General features: G+C 44.8%; 1 protein-coding gene across 2 annotated transcripts in view; it reads right to left on the bottom strand.

Moving 5' to 3' along the window:
- The window catches only part of LOC121582906 (immunoglobulin superfamily DCC subclass member 4-like), a 59,502-nt gene that overhangs the window by 21,947 nt on the left and 16,817 nt on the right, over positions 1-20,738 (bottom strand). For both annotated transcript variants that reach the window (XM_045225268.1, XM_045225267.1), the window contains exons 2-4: positions 9,075-9,395; positions 6,315-6,456; positions 3,222-3,355 (exon numbers count right to left, since the gene is read on the bottom strand). In XM_045225268.1, coding sequence (XP_045081203.1) covers positions 3,222-3,355; positions 6,315-6,456; positions 9,075-9,395 — 597 coding nt within the window. The remainder of the gene's footprint in view (positions 1-3,221; positions 3,356-6,314; positions 6,457-9,074; positions 9,396-20,738) is intronic.

Raw genomic sequence — 20,738 nt, 5'->3', positions numbered from 1 at the left:
TTGCGGCAGGAGAGGGGGCAAAAATGTGATGTCGGGGACCGCAGCTGTGCCGCAGCAAGGCAAATTGGTGCTGTGACGTCGTCGCAGCAATGCAAAACGTCATCTAGCGACTTCTAGAGATTCTCACTGAAAAATTGTTGCCAACACTGTTTAGGACAACTAGCAGCTCTGTCAGGAAGAGGAGTGGAGGAGACAGAGCTAGCTATTAGCCTGGTTAAACCAGAAATAATGTTAACCAGGTTAGCTAGCTACCCCAATGGGCTTAAGAGAGGAGAAGAAGGCTCTATATTTAGTATGCTAAACCTCTTTGGAGTCACTTATTGTTGAGATGGATTGACAGAGAGAGTAAATGAGGGGAAGATGGAGGGAGGAAGAGAAAGAAAGTGAGGGCATCTCAGGGAGAGGGGTGAATCAGATATTGGAGGAGAGGCAGTGAGGGCCTTACTCTGAGAGCATGGTGCTGTAATTCTGCCAAACTATATGACTAAATAAATCTCCATCATTTTCTTGGAGGAGTAAAAGTGTGCATTAGCAGAGCAGATGAGGCCCTTATTTTTAGTGGCTCTGTGTGAGTGCCTCTAGGGGCAATTATTGTAGGAAGGGAGGCCCATCACACTGCCTGGGACTGGGTGCTCTGCCTGTCTCTCTGCTCAGAGCCTACATTATGATAATGAGCTCCAGCAGGGTTCCTGGGATACTGTAAGCACATTATAAATTAATAATTGAGCATACATACAGCACTACTTGGTTATGCATGAGGGCTCAGGGTTTTAAATGGGCCAGTCGAGTTCTCCCAGGATTGCAGGATGTGCCTTGATATGGTTTTGTGTAAGTTCTGTGCTCAGAGTGTGTGTGTACGTGTGTGTGTGTGCGTTGCAAGCGCACATGCGTGTGTATGCGTGGATGAGAGAGAGAAAGTACACTGAACAAAAATATAAATGCAACATGTAAAGTGTTGGTCCTATGTTTCATGAGCTGAAAATCCCTGACATTTTCCATACACACAAAAAATGTATTTATCTCAGATTTAGTGCACAAATTTGTTTACATCCCTGTTAGTGAACATTTCTCCTTTGCCAAGATAAACAGCATGATCATTACACAGGTGCACCTTGTGCTGTGGACAATAAAAGGCCACTTTAAAATGTGCAGTTTTGTCACACAACTCAATGCCACAGATTTCTCAAGTTTTGAGGGAGCGTGCAATTGGCATGCTGACTGCAAGAATGTCCGCCAGAGCTGTTGCCAGATAATTTAATGTTAATTTCTCTACCATAAACCGGGGGGGGCTGAGGAGTATTTCTGTCTGTAATAAAGACATTTTGTGGGGACAAACTCATTCTGATTGGCTGGGCCTGGCTCCCCAGTGGGTGGGCCTGGCTGCCAAGTGGGTGGCCTATGCCCTCCCAGGCCCACCCATGGCTACGCCCCTGCCCAGTCATGTGAAATCCATAGATTAGGGCCTAATTAATTTATTTCAATTGACTGATTTTCTTATATGAACTGTAACTCAGTAAAATCGTTGAAATTGTTGCATGTTGCGTTTATATTTTTGTTCAGAATATAAAGGTATAGACATAATGTACAATTGAATAAGTGGAGTTGATGTGCTCACCAACATTCTGTCAGGAAGATGGCATTGGTGTTCAGGCATTTTATTCATAGACCTCTTCCAAAGTGAAGGCAAGAGATGTGATGGCATTAGATTTGACGTGCGTTTTACGTAACACCTCATAAAAAATCTGGGAGTGCTTTCTTCTCTGACCTCCAGGTTTCTAAGGCAGCAGGCTTGGGGTCACACCAAATACCTGCTACTGTAAGTTAGCATCACTTCACACAGTCTGTTGGATACTGGGTGGTGTGAAAAAGGCAGGAATGCTGTAATTTCTTCACTTATTTCCTGCTCAGGCTGTCTGTGTGACTGTGCGTGCGTGTTTATGTGCATTTCTGCGTGTGTGAAATATGTGTGGTATGTGACTATGTGTGTGTGCATGTGAAAGTGTGTGTGGTGTTTGTGTGCGCATCTGTGCATATGTGGGAGAGAGAGAAGGTATAAGTGAGTCAAGTAGTATCGAGTCATCAATATAACGCACAGTTGAATGAGTGAATTTAATGTCCTCACCATCAGTCTACCATTTGTTTCTATGCATGTCTCTGTGAATCTCAAGATTTTTGGGCGTCTGCCTGTGTGTGTGTCTCTACGTGTGCATGTCTATTTGTGTGTGTGCGTGTCTCTATGTGTGTATGTGTGTGTGTGGACATGCTGCAGGGTGCAGAGCGGTGAGTCATCTCTGTTTCCCTTGCTGTTCCACAGGTTGCAGGCATTTCCACACAGTTCAGTCTTGTGTCCAGGCAACAAGCTCAATAGGGCCAACGAGTATTAAGACTCAGACATGTTTCTGATGCTCAGAGTTCTGTCTCTCTCTCTCTCTCTCTCTCTCTCTCTCTCTCTCTCTCTCTCTCTCTCTCTCTCTCTCTCTCTCTCTCTCTCTCTCTCTCTCTCTCTCTCTCTCTCTCTCTCTCTCTCTCTCTCTCTCTCTCTCTCTCTCTCTCTCTCTCTCTCTCTCTCTCTCTCTCTCTCTCTCTCTCTCTCTCTCTCTCTCTCTCTCTCTCTCTCTCTCTAGAAATAGACCTAGACATAGACCTTCCACAGACACTAAAGTTTAACAGAGCCAATTAAAGGCTAGGATTGATCTCCACTAGTAATGTACCTTTAGTACAAAGTGAAGAGACGTGGGTGTGGAGAGCAGAGCGAGGCTGTGTATACTGCTTCCAGCCTGCTGATATCAGACATGAGACCATAGGTCTGAAGCCATCTCTGTCTCTTTAGCTCTCTCATTCCAGCATACACTTACAGGAAATACATATAAGCAGGAAGCCATCCACTAAATAGGGCATTGAAAGAGCAGACCCAGACAGAGGGATCAAGCACATCCAAAGGGATAATTTGCCTACAGACTTCATCAGAAAGAGAGAGAGATTGAGAGATTGAGAGAGAGAGAGAGAGAGAGCGAGAGAGCGAGAGAGAGAGAGAGCGAGAGAGCGAGAGAGAGAGAGAGAGAGAGAGAGAGAGAGAGAGAGAGAAAGAGAGAGAAAGAGAGAAAGAGAGAGAGAGAGAGAGAGAGAGAGAGAGAGAGAGAGAGAGAGAGAGAGAGAGAGAGAGAGAGAGAGAGAGAGAGAGAGAGAGAGAGAGAGAGAGAGAGAGAGAGAGCATAACATACCTGTAGTGACAGTGAGGATGGCATCCTGGCTGAAGCGTTTCCGGGCAGAGTTGGAGGCCACACAGCGGTACGCACCCCCATCCTCCTTAACCACCCCCAAGATCTGGAGCACACCGTTAGGGAGAGAGATGAACCTGGAGACAGAGGGATGGAGAGAGAGAGAGAGAGAGAGAGAGAGGGAAAGGGAGAGAGAAAGAGAGAGGGTGGGAAGGAGAGAGAGAGAGAGTGTGGGGGGAGAGAGAAAGGAGAAAGTGAGAACTAGTGCTTAGATCTCAGAAGTGAGATATAATAACCTGTGGTGTAAAGTATTTAAGTACAAATACTTTAAAGTACTACTTAAGTCGATTTTTGGGGTATCTGTACTTTACTTTACTATTTCTATTTTTGCCTCACTTTTACTTCACTACATTCCTAAAGAAAATAATGTACTTCATACTCCATACATTTTCCCTGACACCCAAAATTACTTGTTACATTTTGACAGGAAAATGGTCAGATTCACACACATCAAGAGAACATCCCATGTCATCCCTACTGCCTCTGATCTGGTGGAGTCACTAAACACAAATGCTACGTTTGTAAATTATGTCTGAGTGTTGGAGTGTGCCCCTGGCGATCTGTCAATAAATACAAAACAAGAAAATGGTGCCGTCTGGTTTGCTTAAAATAAGGAATTTGAAATGGTTTATACTTTTACTTTTGATACTTAAGTACATTTGAGCAATTCCATTTAATTGTAATACTTAAGTATATTTCAAACCAAATACTTTTAGACTTTTACTCAAGTAGTATTTTACTGGGTGACTTTACTTTTACTTGAGTCATTTTCTATTAAGGTATCTTTACTTTTACTCAAGTATGACAATTGAGTACTTTCTCCACCACTGATAATAACACCTCACTGGTAATCTCCCACTGTGTACACTCTCTCCCCAGCTCATTACCACCATACAGAACTACAGGAGTAGGTCTCCAGGGACAGCCATTAGGCTACACTATCCTTACATCTAACAGCTATTTAGCATAACACCGTCCAAACATTGAGAATGTAAAATAAAAGTAGACAAAAGAAAGGAAAAAAAGGAAATGACACAAGATACATAGTATTCCCATTGCCTACCTAATGAGAGAGAAGACATAAAGAGGGGAGAAGAAGAAGAGACTAGAAAACACTCAGAAAAATCTTTACTGATAGATATAAGGGAACAAAGAGCTCTCAATCTAGGTCAGAGAGATTGCGCATTGCAAAACAGCTTTTAGAAGCAGCCATGGCTTCTGGTTGTGCCGACTCTTGTCAATATTTATCCCACCAGCTCCTCTTCCTCCTCCCTCCCCCCTCCCTCCCTCCCTCCCTTCTGCCATGGAAGACAGGTCAGGTTCCACACACACACTCACGCGCGCACGCACACACACACACTCACGTCTGGATGGATCCTCTGAGCCTGAGGCCTGGGCTTTCAACTATTCAACTCCTATTCCACAGCCTTTTAACTCTATGATGATGGACTACTAATCCCCTGACAGAATGACAGACAGACAGACAGACAGACAGACAGACAGACAGACAGACAGACAGACAGGCAGACAGGCAGACAGGCAGACAGGCAGACAGACAGAGCTCATCATTGTAACAGAGAGACTGTACACAACCCTGGTCTCTGGTCTGGGTCTCATCTCTACTGCTGCCCATTAGTACCACTGTGTGTCAGCCCAACAACATCACAGCACTGTACAGCGTGGTTCAGCATTGGGCTTTGGGTCACACAGGGATAGACCCTTTTTGAGCCAGATGCCTCTAATAATGTCAGGCAGGCACAAATGTATAGCCAACAGCAGAGCTGAGGCAGAAACATCAATAGCGTTAAGTGCTTGGGTAAATGAGCATGAGAGTGTGACCGTTTCTGGTGACTAGTGAGAGTGTGTGTGTGTGTGTGTAGCCGCTGCTCGGCTGTGAGAGTGTGCATTTGAGTTTTCAGGCAGACGGGAAGGCTTTAATTGAGTGTAGCGCTGCATGATTGTCCACTGTTCAGCCCTGGCTGTCAATGCACAGGGTATTGTTAGCAAACTGGTCCTGCCCCCCTCTCTGTTCCTTTGATGCCCTTGTCCACTCTGTGTGGTCAAGAATGTTCAGCGGCAAGGGTCCTCAAACGTTATAATAATGTTAGTCAGTTTAACCATGTTACACACATACAAACAAGTAGTAATGTGAACAGCCATATGTTGGCCATGGCCTTTGAAGGGCAAAAATATACAGGCCATCAACTCAACACATGATCACGCCGAGGCAAGCCATGAACAGTCATTCACTTTATCCTGTATACTGTATAAGTGTGTGTGTGTGATATGCATCTAAATTACTAACAAACAGCTGCCAGTCTTTCTACGATTGATAAGGACAGAGCAGGTGGAAAAAAGTGTAACTTAATTTTAAAAGGGCCAAATCTCTCCCATGAGGGAGACGAAGGGAGCGAGGAGAGAGGAAAGGCCAGGGAGGAGAAGGGAGGGAGCGGAGTCATGTGCAGTAGATTATGTGCATCTTTCCACCCAATTAGATTCAAAGCACATCAGTTCCTAGGCACTGGACTGGCAGCCTGTAGCCATGTGAAAGGGAGATGCAGGAGGGGTTTTGGGAGTAGAACAAACAGAAGACAGAAGTGACCAGGCTGCACTTTGTGGCCCTGACCTTCAGCCTCTGGCTGACAGACAGAGAGGAAAGCAACAGACCTGTGTCCATCCCTTATCGCTGAACTCCGCACTACTGAAAAAGACCAAAATGTACTCGTTTCATTTAACTTCCAACCAGATTCTCAGGATATTCCCTGACTGCCATTATGCAATGAAGTAGAATGGTGGAGGGAGCACAGCCCTCACATGATCAGTGTCAGCATGGACCTTAGTACAGATCCAGTCTCTGCTGGCCAGCTGGAGCTCTCTCAGGGGACAACATTGGGACCAAGTAGAACAGACAATCACTTACTGCCAGGCTCTACTGGAGTGCATCACCATGTGTGTTTGTGAGTGTGTGTGTGTGTGTGTGTGTGTCTGTGTGTGTGTGTGTCTGTGTGTGCGTGTGTGTGTGTGCGTGAGTTTCACCTAGGCTGGCTGGGGATGGGTTCCTGGTCCTTCTCCCAGGTTATCCTTGGCGTGGGCACTCCGTCTATCTGGCACTCAAAGCGGGAAGCACCCCCCACGGGCACCACCTGGGCCTCTGGGTCCTGATGGAAACGAGACAGCGCTGGGAGTGTTGGAGAAAGGTGAGGGAGAGAGAGATAGAGATAGAGAGACAGACATCAAGAGAGAGGGAGAAAGAGAAAGAGAGAGAGACAGAGAGAGAGATGCAGTCAGCAAGTCTGTAGCCCACACGTAATAAATGTAGTTAACAGCAGGGGGCAGCAGTGAGTCCTGGAGCTGAGTCTTATAGGGCTGAGGGGGCCCCGACCTCAGGCCAGACTGAGTTGGGGCATTATGGGGAAACACAAGAGCTCTGACTACCTTATCAATCAGCTCCAGGGTTGTAAGCTGTTCTGTCCAGCCCGCAGTCCTAAAGAACTGAACATACCAATCCAAGATTACCTTCAAATTGTATTCTCACCAAACCGTTGTGACAGACTACACATTCAGCCATACATAAAGCACTTGAAGAAATCATCCTTACATCCTGAAGTTTTTCCTAATTTCTCCATTGGACTGTAAATGCCCAAGACATGCACTTAAAAATAAATGTGGAAATGATTTGCAAATGTGACGCATTAGCCATGCTTCATAAAACATGTAAGGACTAATCCTACCTAGCGACCAAACATAAATCTGTCACAACTACTTTCCATGACTGTCTGAGCAGATTCTCACATGGCACAGTTCTTCAGAAAGCCACATATTATCAGTTGACTAACAGCACAAATAAGCTCAGCAACTGTCATGGCAAAAACGAGTTACTGTACACACACACACACACACACACACACACACACACACACACACACACACACACACACACACACACACACACACACACACACACAAAAGCCCAAACGGAGCAAAGTTTCTCAATGAGCACACAGAGCAGCTAGCTAGATAACAGGTCATCCAATACTGTAAAGTAAGCTAGCACTTGTAACTGTTGTGGCCAACTGGGCTAATGATTAACCTACTGAGTGAATGGACCAGATGAAATTGATTACTGTACCTACTAAATCTGTTAGCATGTCTTGTGCTCTATGAGTTCAATCCATAGCACGTTTATCTATAGTCTCCCCCTTCTCTGTCTGTTCCTGTTCTCTCTGTGCCTCCCCTCTCTTTCTTTCTCCTGTCCTCTCCGTTCCCCCTCTCTCTCCCTCTTTCTGTCTCTGCCCCATTCTTTGGCCCCTCAGCGATCAGATTGCAACTTTCTTCCCCTCCCCTTGTACTCTCCAACCACAACCCATGGCTTCCCTGCTCTCTGTCTGTCGGCATGTCCACCAACTCCTCTCCTCCCCTCCTCCCCTCCTTCTCTACCACGATTTACCCCTCCCCCCACTCTCTTTAACAAACTCACTTGCTTTTTGGACAAAGTCACACGAAGGGAGCATTTAGAAGAGCCATGCAAATAAAACATGTTTAGGGTGTTGAAGACAAAGGACTGTCACACATTTCTCTCATGTGATGTTGTTCTGCCTCCTAATTGGTGGTGGTAAAGACATGAAACAGACAGACAGAAAGACAGACAGACAGGGGCCTCTGCTCTGTCTGCTCAATGTCAGTGTGCTCGTTGAGGCCCATTGCATGCAGCCCCCTGGCCCTGTCTCCAGCAGCCCATCCATCTCACAGCAGTAGCAGTCTACAGCACATTACATTAACAGCTCCCTCCACAGACACCTTTTGAAGGACACACTTATTAGTCTCTCTCCCAGACCAGCCTCTGCCTTCACCATCCCAAACTCCTCAGTCACCTCCCACCCAAATCTCCCACCCCTTCCTCCCCAACGTATCCTCCCCTACCTTCCTACTTCCCTCTCTTTTCACCAATCCTAACTCCTCAGCCACCTCCCTCCCTCCCTCCCTCCCTCCCTCCCTCCCTCTCAGTCCTCACCGCCCTCCCTCATTGTCCCCTCGTTCCCCCCAAACAAGGCATCCTCATAAATAGGCATGTGACAGCTGACAAAAGGAAGAACCTCCATAGAGGATACAGTCCCATTCTACACAAAGCTAATGACTGAATAAAGACTGCCACTTTTACAGAGGATAATGAAAGCAGCTCTACGGGAGGAGAGAGTGAGGGGAGAGGACAGAGGGAGGGGAGAGGAGAGGGGAGAGGGAGGAGAGGGGGTAAGCCGGATCTCTTGCTACCCTCTCTCTATCTCTCTATCCCTCCCTCTCTCTCAATCCCACTCACTCTCTTGCTCTTCCCCCTTCCCCCTGTCTGTCCTCAGCCCACCGGTGTGGAGCCTACCTGTTCCCAGGACACCACCGGTGTGGAGCCTACCTGTTCCCAGGACACCACCGGTGTGGAGCCTACCTGTTCCCAGGACACCACCGGTGTGGAGCCTACCTTTTCCCAGGACACCACCGGTGTGGAGCCTACCTGTTCCCAGGACACCACTGGTGTGGAGCCTATCTGTTCCCAGGACACCACCGGTGTGGAGCCTACCTATTCCCAGGACACCACCGGTGCGGCCGACCAGCCACATAATCAAACCCTTGTCTGAGACAGAGGAGGACCAAGATCATTTTCAACCAAGCACAGAAATCTCCCTGAGGAATGTGGCTGTGCGCCTGTGTGGGGACACCAGACCATCATGCCATTCCATGTGAGTCTGACCCTGGTGGAGTTGAGCGGGCACAGCCCCGCCCTGTCTGAGAAATAGTAATACTCACTGGCCAGGTGAACGGTGATGGTGCGGCTGGTCAGGGCTCCAAAGGGGCCGGCGCTCACACAGCTGTAGCCCCCCTCCACCCCCTGAGGGGTCCGGCCATCCACAGAGGTGGGCAGCACCAGCAGTGAGCCGTTGGCCAGGGTCCTGAGGGAGTCCCCCTCCCCCTCCAGCACGGGTAGCCCATCCTGCAGCCAGGTGACGTTGAGAGGCGTGTCCAGGGGCGTGGCCCCCAGGTGACATTCCAACAGCAGGGGCTGTCCCAGCTCCAGTACCACGAGGACAGGCCCTGCCCCACAGCTCAGCTCCACCATCACAGGCTTCTCTGGAGGGGGAGAGAAGGGGGGAGGGGGGGGAGAGAGAGTTAGACTCCAAATCCTGACTGACATGAGTGGTCTGAGATTAGTGTGCATGGGGAGACAGGTTAGCGTGAGAGATGGCGGAGGGAGAGAAGGAATGAAGGGGCCAAACCAGAAAATGTTAAATTGCATTCAACTGGATATCTTTAGAATGCTTCAAGGCTATTCCCTGTAGTTCGCACATTCCAGTTTTTATCTTTGGCTGTATGCATACCCCGTTTGCAGCGGCATAGGTAAACAACTTCACATCCTGTTGATCAACCTGTGTACTGTCAGTGTATGAGAGTTTAACAGGTTTACGGAGTTGTAATATGCCCAGAAAAGTGTTGGGCAAACAACAACCAACAATCATACATTTTGAAGTGAGAGACTATTCCCATACCGAAAAGTCCAAAAACACATTGATTGCAAACAACAAATAACAAGGATTTGTATCTATTGATCTGTATAGTTGGTGTCAGTGGATTTCCTTCTGTTGTTTGGCTGAAAAGCCACGATCAATGTACCATTTAGAGCTGTCTCCTAGTGAACATACTGTTCATGTCAAAAGAACCATGTGGCTAACCATACAGGAGCATAACTGAACATGCACATCTCACTCAAACACGTGTGCGTACACCACACACACACTCACCCACCCACCCACCCACCCACACACACACACACACACACACACACACACACACACACACACACACACACCCACACAAGTAGTGTTCCGGGTGTGTTTCCCTCTGGTTCTGTTTTGAGCAAGGCCTTGGATTAATTAACTTAATGGGAGATGGAATTATTTCCTTGATTAAATGAGGGCTGACCCCCCACCACCCCTGTCTCAGAGCAGGGTAATGCTCTCAAAGGCTCCACTACACACTACACACACCACACCCTGGCATACACCTGTAACACACACATACATACATAACACACATAACAAACGCACACACGCACTTACACACACAAAACTCCATTGTCCTTGTATGTGGGCATATGGCTTTTTGTGTTTGTTTGTTGTGTGTGTGTGTGTGTGTGTGTGTGTGTGTGTGTGTGTGTGTGTGTGTGTGTGTGTGTGTGTGTGTGTGTGTGTGTGTGAAAGAGATAGCACGAGAGCACCCGAAAGCAGCAGTGTGCTGTTCTGTTATCCAGAGGTGTTCCTGGGATGGAAAACACATCAGAGGCCTACTTTTCATCAGCTAATAGAAGAGGGCTGGCTGCTATAGCCAAGGAACACTCAGTCACCCCAGCTCACCTCCACTGCTCCTCTCTCTTCTCCTCCATTTACACTAATTGGGTCTTATTAAGTCATTAAACCGTTTGCAGCCATTTCCCTTCTCACTGCCAGAGGTTTTACTTAGCCGGGATTCTGGACCATTCTGTGTGGAAGTCATTACCCCACATACACACAACGACCCACACTACCACCTCCAGCTATAGTAATCACATCAACCACCCTGTGAAGAGCGACAGACCACAACCGCAACATATTACAGCACTGAGACAGACTACACTAGAGCAGACCGTCCTTAACAGACACATAAACACACACACAAACGCACACGGAGGCACACACACACGCTTACGCACGCACGCACGCGCACACACACACAAAGTTATAATCAGCACTCAGAGATGCTATGCCTGTCCAGTACGGATGGCGAGCAGGGGGGCTGTGAGTTATCCATCTGAACATGTGCAGTAGAGTGGGGGCTCAGGGGGCTCAGGGGGTGGGGTCCACTCCAGAAGACCCCTGCTGGGCATTCATACTGAGCCATGGTGAATGGACAACATGGCAGGGAGCTCCTGGCTTACACGCACACACTCTGGCTGAGGGAGGGAAGGAGAGAGAGAGAGAGAGAGAGAGAGAGAGAGAGAGAGAGAGAGAGAGAGAGAGAGAGAGAGAGAGAGAGAGAGAGAGAGAGAGAGAGAGAGAGAGAGAGAGAGAGAGAGAGAGAGAGAGAGAGAGAGAGAGAGAGAGAGAGAGAGAGAGAGAGAGAGAGAGAGAGAGAGAGAGAGAGAGAGAGAGAGAGAGAGAGAGAGAGAGACTGAAAGAGGGAGAGAGGAAGCAAGAGAGAGAAAAATCACAATACAGAGAGGGGGAAGAAAAGGAGTGAGAGAGGGAGGGATGGAGGTGAGGAAGGCAACAGGATGGGGGTGGATGCTGGGCAACTCAAGTTTATCAAACCATACAAAATGTACCAAAACTAAATTGGTGTCTAACTCTTTGCTTTGGGAGTGTTGTGTGGTTTTTATTGGGCACAGAGGAGGGTAGTGCGTTTTTTTTCCTGATAAACATGAGATCTTTTGCAGGTTTTACAATATAATGTCTTCCATCCTAGCCACATTTCCTCATCTGTTTGCATGAGCCTCCCCTATATCAAGGCTGCTTTGGTACTTCCCTTATGCACTACGCTTTTCCACATGCTAACTTTGACTATACCACAGGTCAATATAGTCTACCAGTCTAACTGTATATCCTGCCCTCTATCCACCATTCATAGTGACAATAGTGGTAGGTGGATCGTTTGTCCAGATCTGCAATAGGCTAACTAGCAATCGTACCACACATAAAAGCATTCAAAGCTGCATCAATTTTCAATGTGAATCCACAAGAACAAATAGGAATAGCTGATAGGCAGAGGAGGGGCCAGGTGCATCATTGCACATGAAAGAACAGTAAAGACATGAGACACGCAGCTCAAAAAGCTCCCCTATTGATCCTGTTAAGGGACAATACAATTATCCTAGACTAGCCTACAACACCACAATGCAATGAATAATTGCATTATTATTTTCATGTGAGTACAATATCCTAATCTAGTGAAAAATGTCATTTGAATAATGACGCAAAAGCCCTGTGATTTGAATGTTTTATTCCATTTGGATCAATTGTGGGTCTACTCTTGACAGTTTATAAGGTCTAGAAAGGCACAGTAGCAGGACAGTCTTGCTGTATTTGTGACTCGTTTCAGGAAACTAGGCGTATGTCGCGCGTCACTACATTTTTTTTGTTGATCAAAATGCGTTTTTTGGCAGAAATGCCTCCTGGAACATGTGAACTTTCAGGTGCCTTAATAACAAACTTGTATACCATCTGTAAATATGAATACAATTGTTAAATTACAAGCCTAGTTGGTTTAGCCACGGAAAAAGACAGGAACCTTCCCGCTAGCCATGATTGGCTGAGGTAATGGATGGACTGGACATGCCGAGAGATGAGTTCGGATTGGTCTGCCATGTAGCACGCTTCTGTCTATAACATGAGCTGGTCAGTATGTGTAGGTAATCCTTTCTAACGTGGCTTTAAAAAAAAAAGATATCACGTAGTAGAACTGAAAAAGTGTTGCTCTCCACTTTCTGGAGGACCGAGTTTTGAAATCAGTGGAATGCCCGGTGGAAGCAGAGTATGATAGCTAAGGAGATGGAGAAAATTCTGGCGTTTGATTGAAAATATTCAGAGGGAGTCGAAAAGAGAACACACAGAAGGCTGTTGTATAAAACACCTGTCTCTTCAAACTAAAGGCAACCAGTCTAGCTAGCTACAATCAGACATTTATTGTTTCTAATTTTGTCAGAAATTCGTTTTTCATTGCAAGTTAAAGTGTACTGTTAGCTAGCTAGCTAACGTTAGCGGGCTGGCTCGCAAGCTAATGTTACGTGTATGATCTGTGTAGTAATATTATTCGTATCACAGAGTCATTTGCATTGCTAGTTATAGCCTAATGTTAGCTAGCTAACTAACATTGAACCTGGTTGGTTAGCTACCTGCAGATTCATGCAGGGTAGTAACGTTATTGATCATTCATGCAGGGTAGTAACGTTCATTAATCACCCTTGAGATGTTTCTACAACTTGATTGGAGTCCACCTGTGGTAAATTCAATTGATTGGACATGATTTGGAAAGGCGCACACCTGTCTATATAAGGTCCCACAGTTGACAATGCATGTCAGAGCAAAAACTAAGCCATGAGGTCGAAGGAATTGTCCGTAGAGCTCTGAGACAGGATTGTTGTCGAGGCACAGATCTGGGGAAGGATACCAAAAAAATTCTGCAGCATTGAAGGTCCTCAAGAACACAGTGGCGTCCATCATTCTTAAATGGAAGAAGTTTGGAACCGCCAAGACTCTTCCTAGAGCTGGCCGCCCGGCCAAACTAAGCAATCAGGGGAGAAAGTAATGAGTAAAGGGTCTGAATACTTATGTAAATGTGATATTTCAATTTTTAATTTTTAATAAATTAACAAAAAAATTGAAAAACCTGTTTTTGCTTTGTCATTATGGGGTATTGTGTGTAGATTGATAAAAAAAACATTTAATCATTTTTAGAACAAGGCTGTTACGTAACAAAATGTGGAAAAAGTCAAGGAGTCTGAATACTTACCGAATGCACTGTATGTGTTTGCCAGAGACAGCAATGTGAAGAACAACATGACCTGCACCAAAGTGTCCACGTTCGTAAAATTCTCCGGAAGAATGCCTTGCTTTTATTTAGTCTCCCGAGTGGCGCAGTGGTCTAAGGCACTGCATCGCAGTGCTAGCTGTGCCACTAGAGATCCTGGTTCGAATCCAGGCTCTGTCGTAGCTGGCCGCGACCGGGAGACCCATGGGGCGGCGTGCAATTGGCCCAGGGTAGGGGAGCGAATGGCCGGCAGGGATGTAGCTCAGTTGATAGAGCATGGCGTTTGCAACGCCAGGGTTGTGGGTTCGATTCCCACAGGGGGTATGAAAAATAAAATAATGTATGCACTAACTGTAAGTCGCTCTGGATAAGAGCGTCTGCTAAATGACTAAAATGTATGTAAATGTAATCACACTCACAACCGTAAGCTATTTTCTGTAATTGGCTTGCCATTAACTTGTAAATAATGATCTTGTTGTGAGTTTATTTTCCTGTAATAATGAATACAAATGAGCTAAAGTGAAGACGTTGTCAGCTATATGATATGGTCATTATTTGAACTGGCAAGCCAGCTAACGTAACATTAGCTAGCTAGCTAGCTAACAAGCTATAAACGAACCAAAACATTGTTTAGAAAGTTGCTTTTAGTTGCCTGGTTTGCTAGATTGACATATACTAAATTCATTTTTAAACGGGTGGGGTTATTGGTGTTAAAATACTCCAGTAATGCATTTTTGGACCACCAGGCTGCTGATGTCATGCAGCCTGTAGTTTTAGAGTTAATACTTTTTCATAATGACAACGACAATTTTGATGTCGGACGACAATAGAATGTTCATGATGTCATTGCGACAATTGTCCATAGACGTAGTATAAACCAGCCTTTAGTCTTGAAATTATGCGAGAAATGTCGGTGGAAACGTTTTTTATGCGCAAATGTTGATATAATAACCATCATATCGAAGTAAATTTGGAGTCACGTGATGATATGGTGTGTGGTCCTCCCACTACGATTCGGGAAAGCATGTATTTTATTAGGCTACAGTTTAATTAAATAATGATGAACTTCACAGGGTGGTGATAGTGCACGGTGATGAGCTTGATCCTCCTTCAATGCTAAATATCGAGGGTTATATTCTGGTGACATGATGATCGATGCTTGGCTACCGTTTGACAAATAAAATAATCTTGCACTTTTGTCCATAATAATCTCATCATGTAGACTATACCCACACTGTATTTGTGAGCTGTTGGCTAGAGCGCATGTGACAATGTGGGCACATTCGCTATATTTACGGAACATTGTTAGTGACATAACCATCAGTAGGTCGAGAGTTGAAAATGCGATGGAAACCCATTTAACTGGTATTTTTATTCCGTACATGGGAATTTAACCTCAAAAGTTTTTTTTATGTGCATTACGTATTTATGCACAAACTTTTATCCGCAACAAGTCAATTTGATTGAAACACAACTCTGATGGGGGAAATGAGCATATTGTTTTTATGCGGATTTTAGAAAATGTGCATGAAAATCTGTCTCCAATTGGATGGAAACCTAGCTATAGACTCTGGCAAGTGCGCTTGTTGTCACTTCGATTATGCCTGCACATCATTGTTCACCAGCAGACCAGGCAAAACAAGTTTGTAAGAATTGTACTTAAACTCCCCCCTCATACTCATCTGGAGGTCGAGCATTTTAAGCAGCTAGGCTGGCTATCTGTGGACAAAAGAGTAGTATTAATTCAACTTGGTCTGGTCCACAGAATTATCATGGATAATCATTGAAGAGTAGGGTAGAGTATAGTTCAGTACAGTGCACTAGAGTACAGTATAGTTCAGTACAGTATAATGTACTTTTCTTCACTGTACTGTACTGTATTGTACTGTACTACTATATTGGATTGGACTGTACTCTACTGTGCTCTACTCACTGTACTGTACAATACTGCGATATCCAAACTTGTGAAACATATGTCTATTATAGGTTCAGATTTAGTCCAGTCCAGTCTGTCTGTGGACGTTAACATCAACGCCAGGGTGCACTGACCAAATTTCAACTACACTACATGACCAGTATGTGGACACCTGGTCGTCAAACATCTCATTCCAAAATCATGGGCATTAATATGGAGTTGGTTCCCCCTTTGCTGCAATAACAGCCCCTTTGCTGCTATAACAGCCTCCACTCATCTGGGAAGGCTTTCGACTAGATGTTGGAACATTGCTGTGAGGACTTGCTTCCATTCAGCCACAAGAGCATTACTGAGGTCGGGCACTGATGTTGGCCGATTAGGCCTGGCTCGCAGTCGGTGTTCCAATTCATCCAATTCCAATTCGATGGGGTTGAGGTCAGGCCTCTGTGCAGGCCAGTCAAGTTCTTCCACACCGATCTCGACAAACCATTTCTGTATGGACCTCACTTTGTGCACGGGGGCATTGTCATGCTGAAACAGGAAAGGTCCTTCCCCAAACTGTTGCCAAAAAGTTGGAAGCACAGAATCGTCTAGAATGTCATTGTATGCTGTAGCGTTAAGATTTCCATCCACTGAGGGGCCTAGCGCGAACCATGAAAAACAGCCCCAGACCATTATTCCTCCTCCACCAAACTTTACAGTTGGCACTACGCATTGGGGCAGGTAGCGTTCTCTTGGCATCCACCAAACCCAGATTTGTCCGTCGGACTGCCAGATGGTGAAGCGTGATTCATCACTCCGCAGAACATGTTTCCACTGCTCCAGAGTACAATGGCGGCGAGCTTTACACCACTCCAGCCGACACTTGGCATTGCGCATGATGATCTTAGGCTTGTGTGCGGCTGGTCGTCCATGGAAACCCATTTCATGAAGCTCCCGACGAACAGTTCTTGTGCTCACGTTGCTTCCAGAGGCAGTTTGGAACTAGTGAGTGAGTGTTGCAACCGAGGACAGACGATTTATATGCGCTACGCGCTTCAGCACTCGACAGTCCCGTTCTATGAGCTTGTGTGGCCTACCACTTTGCGGCTGAGCCGTTGTTGCTCCTAGACGTTTCCACTTCACAATAACAGCACTTACAGTTCACCGGGACAGCTCTAGCAGGGCAGAAGTTTGACAAACCTATGACGGTGCCATGTTTAAAGTCACTGAGCTCTTCAGTAAGGCCATTCTACTGCCAATGTTTGACTATGGAGATTGCATGGCAGTGTGCTCGATTTTATACACCTGTAAGCAACCACTAATTTGAAGGGGTGTCCACATACTTTTGTATTTATAGTGTACTTTTCAACATCCATGGTCGGTGCTCAGTGGGTGAGGATGCTGGTTAAAGTAAATGGAAAGAGAGGGGGCTCATGGGTAGGTGTCAGTAAGAGGTGGGAGAGGTGACATTAGCTGGAGAGTGAGAGAGAGAGGCAGAAAGAGAGAAAGGCAGAGACAGAGAGAGGGAAAGAGATAGGGAGGGGTTGTCCAGACTGTTTCAACACTCTTGGTTTGACCACCAGACAACAGAAAGACAAATAAAACAGTAATGAGCTGAACATAACAGTATGCCAGTGGAAGGGGACAGTAGCAGGTAACTCAACTGTGGGTTGTGACTATTATGATTTCCCATTGTAGCCAATTCAGTTGCAGTAATTCCGTAACTGATTTTTTTTTTTAAATATTCCTGATTTTTTAGGGGGTGCTGCAGCATCCTCAGCACCCCTACTTCCTGTGGTTATGACAGAGGGTAGTGCGTATGGCCCAGTACACTGGGGACGAGCTCCCTGCCATCCAGGACCTCTATACCAGGCGGTGTCAGAGGAAGGCCCTAAAAGTTGTCAAAGACTCCAGCCACCCAAGTCATATACTGTTCTCTCTGCTACCGCATGACAAGCGGTACCGAAGTCTGGAACCAACAGGACTCTGAACAGCTTTTACCCCCAAGCCATAAGAATAGTTAACCAAATAGCTACCCGGACTATCTGCATTGACCCCCCTTTGTGCTTACTCTTTTGACTCAACACATATGCTGCTGCTACTGCTTATTATATATCCTGTTGCCTAGTCACTTTACCCCTACCTATATGTCCATACAGTGCCTTCAGAAAGTATTCACACCCCTTGACTTTTTCCAAATGTTGTTGTGTTACACCCTGAATTTAAAATGGATTAAATTGAGATGTTGTGTCACTGGCCTACACACAATAAGCCATAATGTCAAAGTGGAATTATGTTTCTAGAAATTTTTACAAATGAATTAAAATGAAATGCTGTAATGTCTTGAGTCAATCAGAATTCAACCCCTTTGTTAAGGCAAGCCTAAATAAGTTCAGGAGTTAAAATGTGCTTAACAAGTCACATAATAAGTTTAATGGAATCACTCTGTGGGCGATAATAGTGTTTAACATGTTTTTGAATGACTACCGCTTCTCTGTACCCCACACATACAATTATCTGTTAGGTCCCTCAGTCGAGCAGTGAATTTCAAATACAGATTCAACCACAAAGACCAGGGAGGTTTTCCAATGCCTTGCAAAGAAGGGCACCTATTGGTAGATGGGTAAAAAAAAAACGCAGACATTGAATATCCCTTTGAGCTTGGTGAAGTTATTAATTACACTTTGGATGGTGTATCAATACACCCAGTCACTACAAAGATACAGGCATCCTTCCTAACTCAGTTGCCAGAGAGGAAGGAAACCACTCAGGGTTTTCACCATGATGCCAATGGTGACTTTAAAACAGTCACAGTGTTTAATGGAGAAAACTGAGGATGGATCAACATCATTGTAGTTATTCCACAATACTAACCTAAATTACAGTGAAAAGAAGGAAGCCTGTACAGAATATCCAAAACATGCATCCTATTTGCAACAAGGCACTAAGGTAAACCTGCAAAAAATATGGCAAAGAAATTAACTTTATGTCCTGAATACAAAGCGTTATGTTTGGGCAAATCCGACACAACACAGTCTTCATATTTTCAAGCATGCTGGTGGCTGCATCATGGTATGGGTTTGCTTGTCATCGGCAAGGACCAGGGAGTTTTTTAGGATAAAAATAAAAGGAATAGAGCTAAGCACAGGCAAAATCCTAGAGGAAAACCTAGTTCAGTCTGCTTTCCAACAGACACTGGGAGACAAATTCACCTTTCAGCAGGACAATAACCTATAAATCCACAATCGTTCTATAATTACACAATTAGTTTGTATTTCTTACATCTGCAAACAGCTAGTTTGTCTTTTCTTAGCAAGTTTAAGCTAAATTGTGTTAGCCACTAATGCTAATCGCTAGTTAGCTGGCTAGCTAGCTAATAAATGTACTAAGTCAGAGCAAACGTAGCTACAGTAGCTAATACAGCCTGATACCAGTGCTGGTGTAGGCCTAAATCAGCATGTTGTTTGTGCAACAGTATCTTCTATATCAAAGAGGAATAGGCAAAGCATGAATATGTTGGCTACATGAAGAAACATTTAATGTAGCCAAATATTATAGGGTCCCCTAGGAAACACTGACCATCATTTTGGTTTCCTACCCTGTCACAATAACTCCTCCCTGGCATTTTCATTAATTGTCATGTCAAACAACACTGTATTCAAAGTGCCCACTATTATATTCTAACTATATAATTATAATAATCCTTCTATTTCCATGATTCCAACAGTTCACCCAAGTGGTTTGATCTAAATAGCAAGTCAAATGGCAATTGCAACATTTGGTTAAAAATAAGGCCTAGTTTTTTTTTGCCAATATCGTGCAGCCCTATGTGGCAGCGTGGAAATTATCTCAAATGAGTGCAGGAAGTGCAGAAATTGATGGAAATGCAGGAAATTATTTTAGGTTGAAGTTGAAGTGAACAGTTTAAAACAATCAGAATGGAGAAAGACCCATTGAAATCACTACTCATAAAGCAAATTTTGAACTTTTATTATTCAAAAATATAAAATACTGTCAAATACCGTGATATGATATTTTGGCCATATCGACCATTCCTAGGCTGTAACACAACAAAATGGGGAATAAATCAAGGGGTATGAATAATTTCTGAAGGCACTGTATATATATATATATATATATATATATATTCCGGACTCTGACAGTGCTCGTTCTGATATTTCTTAATTTCTTAATTTTTATTCTTTGGATTTGTGTGTATTGTTTTGTATTGTTAGGTATTACTGCACTGTTGGTGATAGAAACATAAGCATTTCACTGCACCTGCGATAACATCTGCAAATATGTGTACGCGACCAATACAATTTAATTTGATTTGATTTGAGAGGGGTAGAGAGGCAGAGAGTGAGAGGCTAATGTTTCCATGCCTGCTGTTTAGTTATACAATATCTCACCCTTCTAATAACTTCTAGAGGGTAGGAAATGGCAAGTCCTGCATACCAGAGTCACTGGGAGGAGGAGCCGAGATAGAGATAGAGATAGAGGGAGGGAGGGAGAGGGAGAGAGAGAGAGAGAGAGAGAGAGAGAGAGAGAGAGAGAGAGAGAGAGAGAGAGAGAGAGAGAGAGAGAGAGAGAGAGAGAGAGAGAGAGAGAGAGAGAGAGAGAGAGAGAGATAGAGAGAGAGAGAGAGATAGAGAGAGAGAGAGAGAGAGAGAGAGAGAGAGAGAGAGAGAGAGAGAGAGTGTGTAAACAGGTGGATAATGTATATAGGACATACACCAGTTGTCATAAAAGACTAGATCAGCTAGGCCTTTATAAAATAGATTAACTCTACTTTCACTAAAGCATATACAACCCAAAATAATTGTATTTCTAGGATCTCTTTTGCTGTTTTATTTTGGGCTTTTATTTCTTAGCAAAGCAAATGATAAGGTAACTTCCATACAGACATACAGACACTGGTCATTCAATCAATGAACTGTCTGGATATAAATCTCTATTGTTATCAGAAACATTATCACAGCACATAACAGTGGCTCTGGTTTGACTAAATGGGCCAT

The sequence above is a fragment of the Coregonus clupeaformis genome, chromosome 15 (assembly GCF_020615455.1).
Source record: "Coregonus clupeaformis isolate EN_2021a chromosome 15, ASM2061545v1, whole genome shotgun sequence".
Taxonomy (NCBI): Eukaryota; Metazoa; Chordata; class Actinopteri; order Salmoniformes; family Salmonidae; genus Coregonus; species Coregonus clupeaformis.
Note: the sequence above shows the minus strand (reverse complement) of the source record. Positions and strands in the feature narration are given on the sequence as shown.